At 33.9% G+C, this 22,919-nt stretch overlaps 2 protein-coding genes and 1 long non-coding RNA gene across 3 annotated transcripts; 2 read left to right on the forward strand and 1 right to left on the reverse strand.

The window, feature by feature from the left end:
- The first annotated feature begins 46 nt into the window (after positions 1–46).
- Positions 47–16,621, forward strand: LOC149735291 (uncharacterized). The gene is made up of 31 exons (XM_089878177.1): positions 47–435; positions 770–882; positions 1,661–1,799; positions 2,000–2,047; positions 2,232–2,329; positions 2,739–2,920; positions 3,291–3,582; positions 3,897–4,070; positions 4,394–4,544; positions 4,852–5,046; positions 5,362–5,562; positions 5,620–6,001; positions 6,129–6,263; positions 6,627–6,776; positions 6,847–7,013; positions 7,277–7,533; positions 7,778–7,991; positions 8,232–8,432; positions 8,915–9,327; positions 9,702–9,875; positions 10,074–10,260; positions 10,639–10,755; positions 11,254–11,391; positions 11,981–12,161; positions 12,576–12,800; positions 13,241–13,480; positions 13,873–14,035; positions 14,618–14,732; positions 15,014–15,185; positions 15,506–15,579; positions 16,417–16,621. Exons 1-31 carry the CDS (start codon positions 165–167, stop codon positions 16,545–16,547), a joined length of 5,700 nt encoding a protein of 1,899 aa, XP_089734303.1. The 5' UTR covers positions 47–164; the 3' UTR covers positions 16,548–16,621.
- Positions 15,289–16,510, reverse strand: LOC149735292 (uncharacterized). The gene is made up of 2 exons (XR_016385038.1): positions 16,372–16,510; positions 15,289–15,818 (listed from the first exon to the last, which is right to left on the reverse strand). It is a non-coding gene; the product is annotated as an uncharacterized LOC149735292 (long non-coding RNA).
- An 885-nt stretch (positions 16,622–17,506) lies between the features above and the next one.
- LOC149735293 (riboflavin-binding protein-like) lies at positions 17,507–22,652 on the forward strand. The gene is made up of 8 exons (XM_089878220.1): positions 17,507–17,707; positions 18,365–18,516; positions 19,489–19,630; positions 19,869–19,991; positions 21,037–21,202; positions 21,746–21,853; positions 21,911–21,970; positions 22,452–22,652. The coding sequence occupies exons 1-8, from the start codon at positions 17,603–17,605 to the stop codon at positions 22,511–22,513; spliced, it is 918 nt and encodes a 305-aa protein (XP_089734346.1). The 5' UTR covers positions 17,507–17,602; the 3' UTR covers positions 22,514–22,652.
- The last annotated feature ends 267 nt before the right edge of the window (positions 22,653–22,919 follow it).

Genomic DNA, 22,919 nt, shown 5'->3' on the forward strand with positions numbered 1-22,919 from the left:
TGTATACGAGTAATCTATTTTATTATATAAACTAAATGCACCGTAGGTTAGCTCGGTTGGTGACAAAACTTTAAAACTTAAGCCTAAAAGTGGTAGAGGTTGTTTTTTTAACGATACCGGTCGAGTAAGATACCGGTGGACACTCATCAACTGCTGTAGAAGAAATGTGTGAAAACATCTTCACATTGCAAAACTTTGGTTCATTGCTGCTACTCCTGTTTAGTACTACTTACATTTCAAGTCAAAGTGTGATCCATGAAAACTTAACTTCCCCTGTATGTCCAAACACATGCGGGGCTACAAATATTTTTCACTTTTTCATTGGATACAGTGAAAGTGATCCATGCGGAAGATGTGTTATTATATCATGCGCAAATGAATTCTTCACGATAAGTTTACCAATTCGGGAGTTTCCAAATCTACCAAACGAACCAGGTGGGCACTTATATACTATAATTGATCTTTTATGAAATATGAAGAGGAAAAATATTCAATGATCAGTTTGGGTTGTTGTTTTAAGTATATATTTTAAGTTTGATCAAGTTACCATACTGGGTTATTAGGTTGTTATTGCATAAATCTCATCTTTGCTTCGAGGAAATCTTGTTTAATGTTAATACTTCGTTGATATTTATTTTCCCGATTAAAAATATAGCCTACACTAGAACAAAAAATATAAAAAAACGAAATAATATCTTGTGACTGAATTGGCCTACGAATTTACACGTCAGTATCTTTGTGTTTCTATCACATAAATATATATGCACAGAACCGCTCAATCTGCTTGTTGTTAGCAACACAAACTGCACCTTACAAGTTTACTCGAACATGGGGATGTTACTTATTAGTGGAGACTACAATCAATGTGGTGGAGGATTTTATGTGAGTTCGCATTTCAACATTTGTTTTCTAATGTGCCGTTCAAGCGATATACTGTGATCAAACGATAAACGATATATTTTATAATATAAACTTTTGACTAACAAACACACTTCACTCATATTAATACTATTATTCTGAATACCCACAACAACCGGCTTTAAATTGTAATTTAAATATGAATAGTAGATGGTAGGGTGTGGTAATATGGGACACTTAAGCACATATTCTTCAATATTTCAAAAATCAATATATAGTAGAGTGGGGAAGATGGGACACATTTTTATTCTATTTTCTCGCTCCATTTATTGGTAGCAAACAAATTAAGTTCAAAGAATTATAAAACCGTACTCTCACGACTTTAATAAACCGTTGTTAATTGTTTAAAACACGATCAGGATATTTGTTTACTGTGTACCAAAGGTGTCCCATCTTGCCCCACCCTACTATATATGCCGTTTGTGGGGTGATGCTATTAAAAAAAACTTTAATGAAATATATTAAAGTTGTTTACCGATTGTTAAAAGTGGTTGAAAGGTATCCTATCTATAACCCCACCCTACAATGTTTATGGGTCAGTCCGTATTGTTGTTAAAGTTACATATATAAAACAAGTTAACACCAATAATACATAGGAATTAAAACCTTCATGTAGTAAACCCTATGTGTTTTGAGTTATGAAACTACCAACGTAATAACTTAAAAACACGTGAATGATGTGTGCGTAGCCTATAGTTTACATCTCGAACCCAAAATTAACGTAAATTTATGATCGTTACAGTGGAAGGGAGAATCTCTTGTATACACGATCGTTGAAAGCATTGCTTATGTCAGTGGAAACTATTATAGATTCGATTTAAGTTACGAATGTGTTTTCAAGCCGCAGGACTTGTTGTTCCAGAAACTACTTCATGATTCAAGTACGTTTGTTCAATGCATTTTATAAGCCACCCTTATTATATTTGTTACTCCGTGTTGCTTACTTCTACACGATTTAATACTGTAAATTATTTAAATTGGAGGCATTTTAAATTGTTTTTTTTATTGGTTGTGCTACGTATTCTCCTTAATGGTTTAAATGTAAAATAGCTCTCTTTTTCACATATCATGTTTGACTTAGGTGATTTATCCGGCGTTGAAAGTTACTGGAACAACAACAAAACAAATCGTAAGTAGCCTACTTGGAAATATTAGCTACCTTGCATATTAGTAAACATCACGTACAAAGATAATGGTTTAAACGCTGTATGACAGCCATACTTGAACTACTTTATATCCTTTGTCTGCTAGAAAAACTGCTTCGCTTAATCACAACCATATTAAGACTTAACACAACATTTTTCCCTGATTAGATGAATGCTCTTCATATGCAAGCCAATTTATTATCCCTGCTATTGGAACATCAGACGTTACTCTTCACTTTGCAACATCGAACACAACAGGATCGCAGGTGCTTCAGTTGTAATTTATGAAAATATATTTTTAATTACTTTTTAAGAAGGTAGAGTTGTAATATGGGTATAGTACAATTGCTTGCTTGCAACTTTGTGGGTAACTATGTTTGAGATTTTTTGTTTGTATGTATTGCTGACAATCTAGAAAGCCCTTTTGTGACCACCAAGTTGGAGCAATTGTTGTTAAGTGTCTTACCCAAGGACATATACGCCCACAATGGTTGCAGTGCCGACCTTGAACCCATTACCTCTGGGTTAAATGCATACGTGCTAACCAACTGTGTCACAGCGTCGAACAGTATGTTCAAGGGTTAAATCCTATGGTAAATACTATTCTCAATGTTTCCTTGGTAAATAAATGCCATTAACCAAAGTTAAGTACTCACAAGCAAACTAATATGACAGGTTCATTACTCCACACTGAACAATGCAACACTCAACACAAGCAGTATTAGTCATTTTTCATGGACACACGACTTGTCTAATGTATTAAAGTTAAAAAGAAATGAAACAATTTTAGATCAAAGTGGTATTCGGGTAACAACCGAAAGTCCAGTTCGTGTGGTGGCTTTTGTGGAGGATAATGGGTGAGGTTTATATACTTGTGTTTGTTTTATTTATTAAACTAAACATTTAAAACCAACTTAATGAAGTTTTGCAATCTGGTTACTGTTTAGTTTAACCCTATAGGATACACCGTAAAAACCCTTGACCCGAATTGAGCGAATCCATACCGTTTGTTTATAGCAAAAATCTTAGGCATAGTTCACAGGACACCTACGATAGTTTGTCAGCTTTAACTTCTTCTTATCATCCAACCTTTATGTCTCTTATAAGTCACCTGTTTTAAGTAAAAAAAAATAAGATTAGGCGTTTTTTTATTGGCTTTGTTGATAATTTGTAATGAATATCTATAAAGAAATGTGATTAAATTTGAACATTGTGCAAACTTTTCAGGAAAGCTGCATCTTTCTCTGTCCTACCGACATGTGCATGGGGTACAGAGTATGTGTTGATAACCTACCCTTCACCGAATACTTATGTGATTATTATAAGTGATGCATCAGACACTTCTGTGGATGTATTTACAAAAAATGGGACTCTAATAAAAAATATCAATATGACATCATCAAGTGCTGTCCGCTTTGTGTCGGGAGAGAGTGAGCTTGGTTTAATGTCTGATTTAAGTGGGCTTCATGTGACTTCTAATAAGAAGATTGGAATCATCAGTATAATGGAAAATGCTCAGGTAGTTGTTGCGTACAATCCATTTTTACAGTTTGTTTATAAATTACAGTGTTTTACATTGTTGGTTAGTCTTATGTGGACTATTCTAACTTTTTAGACACTCCAACTGTTTTACCCTTTTTATAATGTGTTTTTTTTTTATAACAAATTAAACTGTCTGCTTAATCAAGTTGGAAGGTAAAGCGTTAGAGGCTAGTGTTTACATGATATGAAGGAGTTTTCAAATGTGGGTTGATTGTTGGGTCTAAATTTGCAAAACTATCATTTAAATTCTCTGCACCCTAGCACCATGCTAAGCACCTTTTCTTTCCGCAGGTTCCCTTTAACAGTTCCGCTCCGTTAACCACAGATCACATGGTTGAACAACTTCTCCCAACATCACTGTGGGGATGGCATCATACCTTCACTAGTGAAGCCTCCCATTTATCTGGATCCATACTTCGTGTGGTGTGTGCTCACACACCAACTACTATATTGATATCACTATCAGTAAGTCACCTGCTTGTAACAATTGCACTAAAATTTGTAAAAAACATAAAGTTCTAAAAATTTAAATCTGACAGCGTTTAATTTTAAATAGATTTGATTAGTGGGTGGTAAGTTAAAAATTGCCGCTTCCACCTTTAAATTAGGAATTGTGTTTTTTTGCATGGTTGACCAATTTGACTGTTTAACATAACTTTGAAGTCTTCTGTAGTTGTATAAATAAGAAGAACCTTAAACATTAAATTTAAACTGTGAACAATAAGTTTAATTTAAACAGCAAATTTGAAACATTAACATGAGATGTAAATTATTAAACTTTCATACAGTATGTAGATAACTGTAGCACCACCAACCACACCATACCACCTTACTCATTCATTGATGTTCATCTTGCTGCTGGGTCAACTGGAATCGTAAAAAGTGTGGATAAAACTTTGTTTTCTGTTGTCATGTTTGGGAAAAGCAGTCCACGACCAGGTTATATATAGACCCTAGTGTTTCTCAACCTTATATTGTTAGGACTAATATGGTAAACTTAACAATAAGTAGCGAAATCTTGGTCCTTGTTCTGATCTGCATTTTAATCTTTAGTGCAGCTTCTTGTATGCATAAATTAAAGCATTTATTTATAAGACAATTGAACAGGTGAAATGTAATAGAGAATCCTACAATATCAAAAGTTTTTTTAATAGATATATGATGATCTAGGAGTTCTGTAATGTGACCTAGTAAATTTTCACATTTTAGTATACTTTATAAAAACTATTATCTTTGTTATTTCAAGCTGCATCCCGTTCAATGATGAACAGCGCACACAACATGCTTCGTAGTTTCCTGCGACATTCAATACCACCAGCATCATCTTTCCCATATATGACAATCATTCAACCTACAAGGAGTTTTTACACAATAGAAACTGTTCCACAGTTTAAGAAAGCAAAACATTCTTCTATTAACTTGGTGTCTAGTTCACCACATGGTAAACAAACCTATTTTATTACAAATATTTACATAAATTGGGGATGAATGTTAAACTGTATAAATATTTAAAAAAATAATAGAAAATTTGAATAACAAATATTTAAACAGTACCTGGATACTCATGAGAATTCAAATAATTTCAAACATGTGTGATTTTAAAATTAGTTATGCACAAATCTATAACGGCAATAATTTTTAAAGTGTTTTGTTTCATCTATTGCTTAATTTCCTGACACCTGTATTGAATAACACGGTTTATAATAATACAGTTACATGGTGTTGAACAGTTGTGTAATATTGTTGCGTAATACAGATGTAAACATTCTTGGTTTACCTACACTACCAACATCATGGAAAGTTGTATGTCACGATATCCACACATTCCAACACTCTGTTGTCAAATCTGAGTTAAATTTAATCACCTCCACAACCTTATTTGGAAGTTCTCAGTATTCTCATTCAAATACTTTCACAACTGGCCACACAGGATCCATGCTGTTTGATCACACACAAGGTAAGTGCGAAATTGAAATTTTGTCGTTTTTCTAATTAAAAAAAAAAATTGTTACAGTACAATATACAACAAATCCAACTACTGTGACATCACAACCGACAACTGTGACATCACAACCGACAACTGTGACATCCCAACCAACAACTGTGACATCACAACCAACAACTGTGACATCACAACTGACAACTGTGACACAACCGACAACTGTGACACAACCGACAACAGTGACATCACAACCGACAACAGTGACATCACAACCGACAACAGTGACATCTCAACCGACAACTGTGACGCAACCGACAACTGTGACATCACAGCCAACAACAGTGACATCACAACCAACAACAGTGACATCACAACCGACAACTGTGACATCACAGCCAACCACAAATCCTGTGGTTTGTCAAAACGGTGGAACAATTATACAGAATCTAAACAGGTAAAATGTTAATACTGAGAATACTAATAAGTTTATATACCTTTTGTGATACATAGACATATTTGAAAGCTGTTTTATGCTTTTATGGAGGAATAATATCAGCACTTAAATGTTCCTTTATTTTCAGCTTGACTTGTTCATGTTTGAATGGATTTAATGGCGCTCTGTGCGAAATACAAACCCCCCCACAAGGTGGTGTCTTCATTGTTGATGTCACAGGAAATATTGATGATTTATTTCCCGACAATCAACGTAAAAGAAGGTAGGAATTTTTTGAACTGATAATCTATAAGTTAACTGAAACCGGATATTTTGAAAATTATTGCAATGACTGGTTTATATCTTTAACTAGCTTGTGTTACACTACTGCATCTGCAAAATACTAAGTATACCTAATAATTGTTAACACGAATGATAAGATGTTTTGATAAATAACGTAAGTTAGTGAAGCTACTAAGATAGTTTGATTGAATAAATTTATCCTTGCTTTGTGGAGCATGGAAAGGTATAACCTGGGGTTCATATTTCATACACCATGTGTGTTAAAAGTTACCTTTAATACCTGAGTAATAGCAACTTAGTCCGGTTAAGATGACCAATTTACATACTTATATATCTGTTACAGATCAACGAACAGTGGGGTTGTAGTTGAGCTTGTCGACCTTGGTGGAAGTTACGCACTGCGTGCAAAACGTGACTGTCCTGATGGAAAGTTTTGTAATGCATGGTTGAATGTGGTTGGTGTGGTGGTGCAATTTGTCCCATACATTGAAACGTAATATACTTTAAACAATATGTTTTACAAAACATGTTCAGTAACACTGACTGCATCTTTATATTTTCAGTTATCACAACTTCTTGCTGGAACTTGTGAATTCATCAACACAAAGTTACAAGTTGTTAAGTAGCTATGATGGAAGACATGTTGTTTATAATCAGGGTTATAAGTTGTCAAGTTCAAATACCAGCGTTGCTATCTTCAAGTTCTCTGTGGCAAACAATACAACATCGGGTGATTGACTTTTGTTTTCTGGAAATTTCGAGATCACTTAATTTTCTAAAAATATTGAAATTTCATTGCTTATTTATTCACCTCTAGTAAAAACACAAAGGGTTTGAACTTTGGGACAAATGCCATAATGCAAATCGTTTAATGAGGTTTTTATACACCTGGTGCCTACTTACAAGTAGCAATGCTTTGATTTCATAGTCTAAATTTTTTTTTTCTACGGCTTACAGTTTGGACAACTCATTAAAACAAAATTTTCATCACAGATTCATCATCTATATATCAAAACTACACAAGATTTTTAGTTTATTCCCCAACAAAAAATGTGTCCGGAGTATCCATACCACTCGAGGCACATGTGAGCAATCGGTCGTTTACGATTTGTTTATCTTTTCTTGCATTCTCATCTTCAAAGTTGACAATCCCAACTTTCCAATTCTCTCCAACTAATATTACAATGCAGGAGTTTTTGCATTCTACAGGTTTCAGAACTTATAAAATTCAATACAGCAACAATACTGAGGTTAGAAAACATATCGTATTTTAAATCTTGAATCTATTTTTTTGGCTGTGTAATTTTAATAATTTACTACAAATCTTAAACAGCTGATATGGCAATTGTTTTCGTACTGGCTTTTTCACTCCTTAATTTTCGATTTGTATTATGGTTGGCAGCACCAGTTAGATAATTTGTATGATAATTTGTTTTCTTGTACTTCATAGCTTATCGATGTGCTTTGTTTATTTTAAATATAAAATATATTCAGATTGGAGTATCCAGCAAATACATGGGTTTGGATAAAAATACTTGGCATAAACTTTGTGTTCGCATGAGTGACAACACTGTAGAGATATTTGTTGACGCTTTTCGGTTACCACTTCGTGTTGATAGAGGCGTCTTGCAAAATTTTATATTTCATCAAAAATGTTTAGTGATAATTGCATATTGTGATGGAGAAAATGAAACCAACTGTTTCGCAGGTGCAAGGATGTTTAGAAATATATGGTTTGTTGTATAACCCTCATGCTTGGTAATTTAAAAGTGACCTTTGTTATACAAGTTGATTTTAAATAAAGGTAAACACCTAAAAATACTATTTGTGGTAATAATATTCTGCCAAAGTTTAACTGTGTCATACCAATGTTCACTTCAAATAAACCATTAAATTATTTCTGTCAATAAATTGATGAATCCCATTACACTATATTGTGGTTTTCCAGGTTTTATTCAAAGCATTAACATCTGGTCAAGTTATCTCAGTGATAAAGAAATTCATTCTGTATCTACATTCATGTCCATGTGTGGTATGAAACACACACAAGTTGCCTTTACCTCAGATGATTCGAAACAAGTTCACAACATCACCATGCTAGGAGAAAATATCAGAATGTCAACACAATCTATCCCAATCTGTACTTGCCGTAAGTTCATGTTTTTGAAACCCCAAATGTTATGGTGTATATAAAAAAAATTAAATATGATTTCTCATCCTTCTGATTTTTTAAACCAGCTTTTTGACTACCATGCTTGTGTTTTTTCTGTTATATTATTATGTGATTTCAAAGTTAAAAATTGAAATCTATAAACTGAAATTTAACAGTTCACATTTAAAACTTTCATTTCTTATTCTTAACCCCATAATTCTGTGTTGGTTTACCGACTTTTCATAAAATGTATGGTTAGTTTAATAGCCATGTAAAGTATAAACAGTTTCATTTCTATTAGTTACAAGTATTCGGCATTGAATTTCAACAAAACACTTTAAACCCACAGTTGGGAGATATTTTGGACTGTTTTGAAATTAAAGTGATTTGTTAGATGAATTAAATTTGGTTTTAGAAATCTATTTATATTAATATCTCTTGATAAAATGTTCACTGAGCCTTAGATACACACAACACAGGTTACTGCCCTCAATCATGGAGTTTATACGGAGATTCATGCTTCCACACCACACACCCACAACTGTATGATGAAAGTCAAATCCGAGAAACAGAAGTTTGTGTTGCATCAAATCTGGTAGCAAACTTAACAAGCAACCAAGTTATGGCAGTCTCAAGCTTCTTAGACGGCATTCACACCATAGAGAATGGTTCATATTATGCCCCACATATAGATAACACCACAGTGAAGTTATGTTCACAGTATCTTCCAACTAAAGCTGCCAATCTTACTGAGTTGCAACATTGGCCAAGCTTGGTACCAGGTACTTTGCCTCAACCACGAGAATTTAAATCAACTCGTGTTGGTTGTAGTTTCTCATCTGCTGTTTGCCATCAACAATCTGGAACTTTTCAGCCATCTGTTAAAGTCCAGGTAATCAGTTTTTTCCCATCACCAACTGTTTTTAAACAAAATCTGCATTATTATTTATAAACTAAGTGAATATGTAAGTTTTGATGAAACATATCAGGGTTACTTTTTATCATTTATCACACCGTAACGAGGTATTTTATAACTCACAATTTCAGCTTTACTCTGCTCCAATCTAGTGGGTTGATTAAACTGGTAGTTATGCAAAAAATAATTAAAATCAATGTTCCACATTGTTACTAAATTGGTAATTCACAAGTAATCATGTGGTGTATAAAACCGCCACGTATGGTGTGTAATACGCACCTGTGAAGTAATCTTGAGTTACCCGCCAAATAAGTGAGACAAAATTTATTACAGCTTACCTCCTTTTACAGGTGATATTTTCATTGAATTCTTTGTGTTCCGAAAGTCAAGTAACAGGATATCGTGAAGTGTTGGTGATGATGGCTAAACGTGTAAGATCTGTAAACAAAGAACTTTGTTTCATTCACCGATCATTGAATACAACATCTTCATTTTGTTCAGATGACTTAAACAAATTTATTCAGGTTAAACATGCTTTTGTGTGATGTATCATCTTGAAGTAGGCTAAGGGTTCGTAAACTTAGATTTAAATGTTTTATAAACTATTGTAGGTAAGTGAACGTTTTTTTACAGCTGAGACTGTTTACTGTCACACAGTTTAAGAAAAAATGTTCAATTTACATCATCCTTCCTGTAATAATTGATAAACTCAAAACATTTAGTTCACCAACAACCTCACTTCACTACATACAAGCAATTTGTCGACGATGAGTGGATTTATTCAATCTATGACATCTAAAAGTGATCGAACATTTGTAATTATCGCTTCCTCTTCAATATTCAACAAAAGTAGTTCATTGTTGAATTTGAGAAAGGAATTATCAGGCTCTGGATCTTTGTTTGTGTTGGGTGAGTATCTGCATTAACCTAAAATGTTAATGCTGTAATACAATAGTTAAAGCACTTGCGTCTAAACAAAAGAATATGAACTTTAAGACCTGATGCTGCGATTATGTTAGGCCTGTGTGTCTTTAGACAAGACACTTAGCATCAACTTTTCCATTTCAGTGGTGTCTAAAGTCCAAACTATCAGCTGTACAGAAAAAAATCGTTTATGGTTATTTGTTAGTGAGGACGTTATGCCTGAAGTCACCTGGTGTGCAATAGAACCTCAGGGTTATATCTGGTAGTTATCTTGCCCCACAAAGATAAATAAGTGAAACTAATCAGTAACCAAACATAATAAACTTGTTGTCAATTTCACACTATGTTTAACTTTGGTTACAGGATTGTGTTCAACCAACCAACCTTCAACACAATATTCAACCAACATACAACTTAATACTTCACTATCTGTCGATCAAGAATCAAAACTAAAACGAAAATTTGATGACTTTTTATGTGGTGTGTATAATTTTGGCATAATAAAATTAAATGACTGTAAATACTATTTTTATATATCTGTTATCGAGATCAACCAAGTATATGAACATCTGTTTATAGCTTTTTCTTTAGGCATTTTGTATTTAAAATAAAACTGTATGCATAATCTTTAAATATCGTTAACCTTATTAATATACCATTGAGAATTGTTGGTAAAATTAGAATTTGAAGTGTGAAAATGATGTGACAATGGTTTGTTCTGTGATCTTGTTTACTTATATGGAGTGAACAGTAGTCGTGGTACCCCTGCATCTAGCCAAGTGGATAAGAGTTCGATGCTTGATACTGCTGTATCACTATGTGACAAAACTTTGGTCTTTTAAGATTACAAAACAAATGATTGCAAAAAGGTCTTTATTACATGTACAAAACACCTGGCAACAATAAAACATACAAACATATATTAATAGAGTTATGTTCGAAAATTATCTTTTTTACGAAAACCGATTATCTTTTCAGGTCATGTAGAAATAGTAAATGATATGTTGTCTCCGTGTGATTCATCACCTTGTAGTAATAATGGAACATGTCAAGTGAATGGTTCAAGTCATCATTGTATTTGCATGGAAGATTACTTTGGAAAAAGTTGTCAATACTGTGAGTGGTCCTGGTCATTATAATTTCTAGCTGGTTAACTTGATTTGGTTTAGTAATAAAACACTTACATTTTATTTAACTTAGTACTTTCTTATACTAAATTAAATCATTGCTTAAAAAAGTAGTAGGACAGCACTTTATTAATTATCTGACTTAGTTTTTTTTTAGTCTGAAGGTATACCTATCACAGTGCGTTTTTTGAGAAAAATAAGAAAAAGCTACCAGATCATATTTTTTAGACAGTCTATGTTCAGCAATTAGTTTTTTGTGCAATAATAAAAGTTGATTCTGCCATTGTTTATTTTTTAATAAGGATCTTGCTCTCCTACCACACTAATGTTAGCTGCCATATATTAGCAAACAATAGCGTTTTTACGATTATATGCAACTGTATTTTCGTCTTCCCACAAGCGATTACCAACGTATACAATCGTTATAGTCATTTAAAATTGCAATAATTATTAAACCTTTAAAGTGCTGGAAACTTTTTAGTTTTTAAATGATTCTACATGGTAAACCGTAAGTTTTTACTGTAACCTAAACCCCATAAGTTTAAGCATAGTAACTAACCATGTTAAATTTATTCCAGTGATGCCAGATATAAAATGTGGATCATCGGAAATAGTTGTTGATATAGATGCTAAGTTTGTTAAAGATAAATCATCCATGGCATTCAACAACAGTTCAATATTTTTTGATGGATTTCAAGACCTGGATCATTGTAATTCTAAATCCACTATATTGAACATGCATGGTGATGCAGTGTATAAGTAAGTTACATTTATTTCAATGTTGATTACTTGTTTATACTCTTATAAATAAAGTTATAACTTGGGTTACATATTGCACACCATATATAAAGCCTTCCTACACCACATGCTTGTTACAATTCGCCAAGTATGCGACTTTGTGGGTGATAGTTTATGTTTATTGTCCTGCATGACAGAATGACTGAATGTTTGGACAATGTATTAGTGACCACTAAGTTTGTCCAATTATTATTAACTATCTGGTCCAAACATCCAGTGCATACAATTGTGCCAGCATTGAACCTTGAACCTGGTATCCTCTAGTAAAGTGTCTAAACTCTAAATACTATGCATGATCTGTTTTTTTTTATGCTATTAACAATAAAAAACACTTTACTAAGTGATTAATTCCATGCTGTTCTTAATTATTCTCAGACTAAAAGTTAACCTCCCATTTGTTCAATGTGGGCTATATGTTGAAGTTCATGATAGCATCATAACAGTTAGTGGATCAATATACCAAGGTCCTGTGTCAAGCAATCCACTTGTTTCCTTCGCAAGTTTTATTGGAAATATAACTTGTTATTATCAAAATAAATACCACGTTGGAATGGGCCCAACTAATATAACAAAAAGCTACAAAGTAACTGACAGAGACAGGTATGTTGTTCCTTACGTAGTTTATTCTGTTTTATCTAATGTAGAAATATTCTGTGGGTTAGATCTTTGACCTGACATAAGATTTATGCCAAATTTGGTTCATTACCCTAACACCCATCTCGCTTATGCATGTTGTTCATGTGACCAGCGCAACCAGCCAACCCAAGCAGTCACCATTGTCACTCAGTCCTAAACAAAAAGTAAACTTATAAAAATTCTTTTAAATCCAGCTTTAGAATATTTGTATTGATTTTTGAAAAAGCTAAAAAATATATGCTGGAGTTTTCTGCAACTTTCGTAACTATTTTAAAAGTTTTACCAGTTACTTAATAAAAATTGGACACAGATCTAGGGGATTGAAGTTGTATAACCCATGTCTTAACTATATCCTGTGTTGTTTAATTCTTGCCTTAAATTAAACAAAAACTTTTACATTACAGCAACTACTTTGATCTTCACGGCTCCGGGCAATTTTTAATCGGCCTTACATTTTACGGAGACGTGAACTTTGCTAATAAATTACCTAACGATCCACTCATGGTGGTTGGATATCCCATCTATGTTCTCATATATGCAGTTGTTCCAAGTGACACAAAGTTATATGTGCAGTCATGCGTTGCATCACCTGATACAGTATATGATCCTAACTCGCCAAAAATTGTTCCATTGATCACTAACAAGTTTGTTTAAGCTTATAAGTTGTTTTATATGCACCATTTATTACATTATTAATCTGACACTCGGCCTTTCTTTAGTCATAGCTTATAAGACATGCGATATACTACAGGAAATAAAAAGATATTTTCAATTTGTATCCCTAAACAGATTTTCTTGCTGCTGTATTAAAAAGATTGGATTTATGTTTTTTTTGTTTAATCCGTTCAATATTTTTACATCAACATTGTAGACCTGATCTCAGCCTTTTTGGTTTAACCTAATTATAGAGTTATTAACGTTTTCTTATATTAGCAAAAAAGGAATATCTTTAAGTGACTCTGTGTATATTAGTTCCATGAACCACCTTTTCATTATGCAATGCAGGTATTTAGGTTTAACATTTAATTATTTTCAGTTGTTTGTCAAACTCTGGTATTCCGACCACCCTGTTCACGGTTGAACGATCAAGATTGAAGTTCAGTTTTATTGTTTTTCGATGGAAAGATAGAAGTTCTGATCGTGTCAATATTTTCTGCTCAGCACAAGTTTGCCAACTAACTGATTCAAGTTGTATGCAGGTATCTTGTTATTATAGACCAATCACAACATACCATGTACAATTCCTAGTTTTAAAAATTTAAATAATATTTTAGCCAAGGAAAAATGAAATAAAACTCTTTTTGTTAAAATGTTGTTATTTCTGGTTATCTGGTCGGCCAAACTTTTAAAATGTTTTTGGTAACTAGGATAATCAAATAAGTACTATTTGCATAAGTTTGTGTGTTGGCCATTTCGTAAGACAATAAATCATAGTAAATCTCTGAAAAATTAAACTTCCTAATTGGCAAATTCTAATCTCTAATTTTGTACATGACCCTGCCGTCATTTAAAATGGTAAATTGTTCATTGTTGGAAGTTAACATTAATCATGTGATGTTTAACTAGAAGTAATGTTTCAATTATGCTTAATTGTAGTAAGGTGTTAGAGCAATGCTTTTAATGCACCCCCTGCTTAAACAATTATAGCTGATTTTGTTGCACCAATTACTGTGTGGATTCAGGATCTCACACGTCACAAGTTCGCTGACAGTTAAAGTGCTGTTATTGCCACTGTTTTAAATGATCTAAGCATAAAATAATTTATTTCCTAAAAAAAATAGAAGTGCCAAGGTTCACGGAATCGCCGAGCGTTTGATGAGAAATCAAACAACCAACTTATTTCCGCTTCTATTCGAATTGTTGAACCAGAAACAACCTTAAATAAATCTGCTCAAGGTTTGTGTATGTGTTGGTGTGAAAACTATCTTTTTACCAACTGGTAAAAATAAGTCAATTTTTATATTATAAATTTATTGTCAAAAACATTGTTGTGGAATAAAATAAACAACAAAACAAAAACAAAGTTTTGCACCAGATGTATAAAGCAACCTTCAGTGGTGTGCAATAGTAATTTTCTTGTAACTGTGTTATACCTTAAGTTACCTACTACACAAAGATAAAGTTTGTTATTATATTTATGCCAAAATATTAATTAAAAAATAATTTTCTTCTTTTAGGAAATAGGACTTTAAATAAGTTGTTACCAACTGAAAGTTTTCTTCAAAATGAAACTTGTTTTAATTCGACTTCGTTGGCATTACTTCTGTTGATAACCTTCATTTTCTTTTCCATCATCATCATAGTGATTCTGCATTTAACCAGAACCCAAAGTGCAGAAGAATGTGCAAAGTAAAACATAACATAAAATTTCATTTAAATAAACAATGTTAAATTGCCAACCTTTTACAAGCAGTCCCCAACTCACTAACTACTAGTTCTTCTTTAAAGAGGCCTATAAACACCCACATGTTTACATATGTGATACCTTGTTTGTGAGCATGAGGTGTATAAAATAAAACACCTGTGTTATTAACCAAAATAAGGTAACAACAGAGAATAAATAAGTTACACTAATTCATCATTTATGCAATATAAGATCATATGCAGGCTACATTTGCCTGCTCACATAAGAATATGTAAAACAATTTCAAAAAACTTTATTTTTACAGACATGTACAAAGTCGTTACTATGGTGGGATTCGTATACCAGGTTATTTAACCCGAATTGAATCAAATACCAATGGTGAGTTAAACATACAATGTGTTTTATAATAGTGTTTTCATTTCTTGCCCAATGCAAATGATAAATTTCATGAAGAAGTATTTTCCAATGTTATTTGTGCGTCAAGTTTGTTAAATCTCTGGCACCATGAATCAGTGATGACACTGCGCCTCTTGAAGAATTAATACCAAACTTGAGGTTCTTTGTTGCTACTATTCGTGCATCATCCGGCGCCGTGGCGTAGTGGTTGGCGCGCCTGCCTGTAACCATTAGGTAATGGGTTCAAGGCTCGTCTCTGCTACCATTGTGGGCGTATGTGTCCTTGGGCAAGACACTTAACGACAATTGCTCCAACCCAGTGGCCACTAATGGGTTGTCCAAATTATCAGCCATACATAAAAAAAATGAAAAAATCCCAAAAAAAATAATCACCCACAAAGTAACATACATGGTAACTCGTAAGCTGGCATGAGGTGTTAAACCCGTGTGATAACGACTGTCGTTTTCCGGCCACGCGAGGATAAAGTAAGTTACATTCATTCATTCATTCATTCATCAAGTATGCTCATGGGGTGCACTTGAATGAAAGAATGTAACTTGCTTTATTCTTGCGCGGCCGGAAAATGGCAGTCGTATAACTGGTGTTCTGACACACTTCGTGCCAGCTTGCGTGTTACCAAGTATGTTACTTAGTGAGTGATTATTTTTGGAGTGAATTTATTCCTTTATGTATAGCTAATAATTTAAACAACCCACAAGTGCCCACTGGGTTGGGCAACTGCAGTTTTAAGTGTCTTGTCCAAGGATACATACGTGATAAATAAATGACTTTCATTCAATGATCATTTCATTTTCAAGATCAAACCATCTCCAACTCTGAACAACCAGAAGTCGCACCGACGGGGAATCCCCGTGCACGTCCAACTCGTCGAAACAACAAACCAATGTCCACTTTCCTTGGTAGCGAAAGTGGTATCACAGAATTTTGAAGGAAACTAATTTTTCTCTGTGTATCATTGTTATGTTCCAATGGTTTGCTCAATAAACTAAGTTGAAGTTACAATGACAGTGAATGATGTTTTAACCTCACATGTGTGTTAGGCCTATATGTGTGGGCCGTTCATGTTTGGCTACAACGTAAAGTCTCCGCCTATATGTGTCTGACTGTCGTCACCAAACAAAATGTATGACGAAGCTCTTAGTTAAATATTAACTTTTACATCAAATGTTGACGTCATCTTGCGGGGGAGTTTTTTAGTGTTTCCCAATGAATAAATTTGTTGTCTGGCATCACTTTATGTGTAGCGAACCTATGTATGCTGGCTAGTCAAACAAAATCGGAGAATATCCCTTTCTTGTTTTGACATCTGGTGTCTTATTTCAATGACTGACTCTTAGTTGGTTCACAGTATTGTCAGAGAAAATCTTTTCTTACTGATGACTGATTGACGTGTGAGATGTATATTGTTAGGTTTTTTATAATATTCAACCAACGTTAAATTCTGATGGGATGGGAAAGATGGGACACCTTTAGCACATAATGTTTAAATATCCTGATCGTCTAAAACAGTTAACAACGGTCTACGGAAGTCGAGAGGATACAGTTTTATAATTACATAATTCTTTAAATGTTCTTTGTTTAGTACCAAATGCGACGAGAAAATAGAATGAGTGGCGTCCCATCTTCCCCCACCCTACTAAAAAGATAAATATATCATTTAGGAATAACTTGAACTGGTAAAATATGTGGGATCGCGTTTAATGTCTTGGTATTGTGGAACCGAACCTATAACCCATTTCAGCAGTTTTTTGAAGTTTTAAAATGTTCGCTAAAAGTCATTAGCAAAAGCAATTAATGCGGGTCCAATATTAGGATTATTACCGGCGCGAAACAATCATGGCCGTTGGTGCTACACAAATACAGAGTTAATAAGTAATCCGTACGTGAGTAATCTTTGGGTGGGACAGAAAAGTGATATCATTCCGTTCCTGTTTGTAGAAAGTTGAATACGAAGAGTTTAGTCGATATTTAGAAGTGCGTAGAATGTTTTGTAAAATCACTGTTGTTACAATATTGCTGGGATTATTTGCAAACCATGGCAAAAGTTCGTTGATGTCTCCTACTTGCCCACGAGGGGATTACCAAAAAGTAAGTTCAATTTAACCTTTACGGTTGCTTAGTGTCGCGATTCTATCCTCAAGTTTTGATGAAAGTTCGAACTAGTGTTGTGCCAACCGTTGATTTGCAACCCGAATAAAATAAATTACTAATTCAATTTCAAACTTGACGAAAATGTTACAACTGATCTCTTTTTGGGGTTGTGTTCGCGTTAAAACGGTTCGTGAACCCATTTTATAATTTGAGCATATACTCTACTGTTGTACGAACAGTTTCTGTGTTACAAAGGTGCGACTTTGTGTGATGGTAACAGCGGTCATACCTTTTTAAGTTGTGTAACAACCTGTAAACTTTATCTATTATTGCGTGATTAACTACAGTCGTCAATCTTTTGTTTGCTCGTGGAAACAAATAGTTATTGTTTATTTTATAATTTAAGCTACGCTTGGCCTCACGTACATGTGACTCTTCATGAGTTATAACGCGATATAAACGACCTATTGTCTATTTTCATGATCACTGCTTAAAATATATAAAAATATATATGTATATTTTCATGATCACTGCTTAAAAAAACTATATATATACATGTGTATATATGTGTGTAGTCTTTGAACGTACATCAATAAAATACAGAACTTATTATTTAAACCAAGCGCGTAATTATATGCTCCAACTTTACCACAGGAATCACCATCTGGCCAAGAACATCTTGCTGCGTGTAAGCAATATACGTGTAATAGTTGTTGCTTTGAAAATATCACCACTCAACTTGCAATCATGCCGATTCAGCAAGTTGGTAAACTAAACTATAATCAGTGCGACAAACTAACTGATGCGTAAGTACAACTGTTGTTGTTATATATATATATATATATATATATAGCCTATATGACGCTGATGTAGTAGGGTGGGGTACGTTGGGACGTGGGGCATGTTGGGATACTTTTAAAATCTCATTTTACAAGTACCCATATAATGATAGACAAAACAAACCTTGCAGTATTATTTGACAATATTCATTGTTTAACTTGGTTTTCAAGGCGTACAGTATTATTTCAGGTTATTTACTTGCATTTCTATTAATATACGTGCAATTATCAATCAAAATTAACAAGGATTTTTAACTTTTCTGTCTTACCCTTGTTGATCTTAACCCGGTTGGTTTCGAACCGCTAATACAGAACCGCACCTGATGTGCGAATCGCTAAAGAACTCCTTGTGTGTTTTTATATATTCTATTAAACTGTTGTCAATTAATTGTATGATGGTAAAAATTCATGGTACCCCATCTTACCCTACCGTACTATTAAGTAAAAACAACCCGGCACAAAGTTACACTGTGCAAATATAGACAGGGGAGGTATGAAACATAACAGCCGGTGTTATAAATTAAACAATATATTAGGGTGGAGGAAGAAGAGATACCTTTAACACATAATATCCAAATAGCCTGATCGTGTTTTAAACAATTAACAACGGTATGTGGAAGTCGTGAGGATACGGTTTTATAATTCATTGAATGTTCTTTGTTTACTAACAAATGAAAAGAGAAAACTAAACGAATATATATAGTAGGGTGGGGGAAGATGGATAGTAGGGTGGGGGAAGATGGGACACCTTTAGCACATAATATCTAAACATCCTGATCGTGTTTCAAACAATTAACAACGATCTATGGGAGTCCTGTGGATACGGTTTTATAATTCTTTAAATGTTCTTTGTTTACTACTTAATTGAAAGAGAAAATAGAATGAACGGGTGTCCCATCTTCCCCCACCCTACTGTATGGTAACAAAGTACTTTCACAGTTGTTCCACCCAACATACATATCTACAATGTTTGTACCAATGTTCACCCAATCTATACCCGTGGATGATCGAAAGTACAAGAAAGTTAATAGCCATTCCACTGTGTGCGTCGTTCTGTGACCAATGGTTTATGACTTGCTCGGTAAGTGTATAAAGATCGGCCATGTTTGTTTGTTACAATGATATTAATATTTTACTCTGAAGTTTTTAAATTAAAAAGTAATATTTAATACAATCTGTCTTCTTTAATAAACTTTTTCTCTTAATTGAAAAAAAGCTTTACTAAGGCTTGTATACGGTTTATTTAAAAATTTAGTTGTTCAATAAACGAACTAAACTTGCCAATGAATTAACGTATCAGTAACACGTGGTCAATACAGGCTGATATGACGTGCGCACCCGGAGAGGGAAATTGGAAGACTGGTTTAAACAAAGGTTTTGATGCAAGTGGAAATCCAGTAAATCCGTGCAAACCCGGAGTGATGTGCAGGAATTATACAGAAGTGAGACATAATTTACGATTTCTTTAACCATCAGAACAAATTCGAACTGATCTTGTAATATGCAAGGCTTCGTTAACCTGGGGCCTCATATACCTAAAATAAAGTAGAGTGGGGGAAGACGAGACCCTTAAGTACACGTTGCCCAATATTTCCAAATTCTAAATATATGACTATTTTTAATATTGTAGTTTTTTTCATCCTTAATTAAAATCATCTTGACAACTCTGCCTTTTTTCATGTTTATGTCTTATTTTTTCATAAAACTAAAACAAGTTATACAGTGGGGTGGGGAAGTTTGGACACCTTTTCATTCTATTTTCTGGTCTTATTTGGTAATGAACAAAAACATTCATAGAATTATAAAACCGTATGCTGACGACTCCCATAGACCGTTGTTTATTGTTTAAAACACGATCAGGATATTTGGATATTATATGTTCTAAAGCTGTCCCGTCTCCCCCCACCCTACTATACGAAATATAGTTCAACTTATTTTTATTAAACTATGATACTGAATTGGTGTTTTAAACTCGCAAACTAATTTACGGGTGTTTTGATATCAATCACCCATCATTTAAAAAGAACATCTTACTAATATGCATTTTGTATAGCAATAGAAAAAAATGTTGTAGTCGTTTAGCACCGAATTTTAATACTTAACAGTTATTATCTTTGCCGCGCATTTTGTTGGACCGTGAGAATACTGTCGAATACCACTGGAACATTTGTTTTGCCTATCATCAAATGACTACCAGTAAAACAAGAGTTTTTACATTACAAAGAAAAACAAAACTAGTTAATTTCAGTAGGTTAACCACAAGTTGCGGAAATGAAATAAAATAATTTAAATTTTTGACCCGTCTTCCCCCACATTGGGATATATATAATATCTGCTGTGCCAGACAAATATTCCTCTTCGATGGATTAAACATGTCTTTGAGCGCATGAGATGTGATGGTGGTAGGTGTATGACGAATAATAAGAATGTCAGTGTAATAATTTAGACCTGTTAATTAGTATTAACAACATTGTAATTTGACCACAGACTTACGGTAGCGGAGAAGGGCTTTGCAACAATATATGGGGAACCTTGTTTAAATACAGCACAGATACAAAAAATTGCATTGATCCATCGAACCCAACTCATAACTCGGAAGTTGTCAAGTCGATCAACTCAAGCTATACCACTAGCATCTGCAGTAAAACTGAAGGTACAACTAAGTTTGTTGACGTGATAATCTATTATTTATTTATCCCTGCGTGGTGAACAATTAATATATATAGAGTTATAATACAGATATAATGGTATCCAGAAACTAAAAGCGGATTTAGTCGTTAGTACAAGTGTAGTTTTACTTGAAGTCACTATAAATATCCAACACGGGAGTATAAACGATAGTTTCTCACCAGATAGAACGTCAAACCCCGTTAAAACAGTTTCATTTTTATTTTATTGTTTGAGAATTTAGATTACCAATAGGTCATCATTTCGCCAGTATAGGATACGAGACCTTACGTTCCCACACAACTGTGGGCGTATATATATCTTTGGGCAAGACACTTTACGTCATTTACGACAAGTGCTTCAACTTAACGGAACTTAATACAAAAAATCACCCACAAACTTACATACGCGGTAACTCGCAAACGGGCACGAAGTGTTTAAAACAGAACACCCGTGTTATAACGACTAATGTTGGCACGCCAAGCGTGATGAATCTGATGCATCTATTTAATAATGTTTTATTCCCCAGATTACACGGATACAGGAATGATCATTGGTATCGTGTTTGGTGTTCTTGGTGGAATCTTCCTTATAGCAGCTGGTATTGCTTTCTACATGAGGCAAAAGAAAAACAAAAGTATAAGACTTTTTAACTCGTTGCCATTTGTTTAAAGATATTTATTTTATTTAACAGAACCAACTGGTAAGTCTGCACCCGCTAAACCCACAAGTGAAGAAATGTCAACATTAAGAGGTAAGATGACACGCTCACTAAAATACATACTGGCATCAAATTGAGAACAAATGTGTCGTTTATACATGTAGGTGACTGACCGAATAAGTAGCATTTATTTATATTCCGGGACAACTTTGTACAGCGGGTCCAATTCAGAAGTTATAACATATTTTCTACACTACGTGCCGCTCACGAGCAAGTGTGTATAAGCACTCGGTTATAGCAGTAATCGCCAAAATGTTGTCGTCGCTTTGAACCCGATATACTCTAGTTACTAGGTGGGCGCTATAGCCAAAGACTGACTGTTTAATTTTTTCAGTACACCCGTTGAGCAGTTTAAATGTTGAACTAATGTCTTGAATTTGTTACTTATTATCATAACGGAAACAAGGTTTATAAAAAAAAACAGTGCGAAAAATTCGATTAACAAATGTTATAGATTGCCCAAAGATGTCATTTCTTGCTGCGTAACTTACATCAAACTATATTTTGCTCGCAGTCCAACCCAGCGCAGATACTCCACCAAACACGAGAGAAGGAAGTGACGTAGCCGAAGATTGAGACGGTTGAATGAACGCATAGCGTGTGACGTAACTGCCCAAGTTTATAATGTTTGTAATTTCCCCGTGTGACGATGAAATAAAATTATTTGAGATGCCGTGCTATGTATTATATATAAACATTATTTACTTTACTTCGCTTTGCATAAAAAATGTGAATGCTTTGGAATAAAGATATAATCATTCTGTAGTTTTTTTAATTCGCAACAGTGAATCTCAATCAAACACTTATAAATCTATATCTTCACGACTTCTATAAGCCGTTGTTAATTGTTTAAAACACGATCGGGATATCTGGATATTATGTGCTAAAGATGTCCCAGCTTCCCCCACCCTACTATATAACAATTTCATATAACTTGTGCCCGCTTACGAGTGTCTACAATAGCAAGCACTGATGTCTACAA

Source organism: Ciona robusta, chromosome 5 (genome assembly GCF_009617815.1).
Source record: "Ciona robusta chromosome 5, ASM961781v2".
Classification (NCBI taxonomy): Eukaryota; Metazoa; Chordata; class Ascidiacea; order Phlebobranchia; family Cionidae; genus Ciona; species Ciona robusta.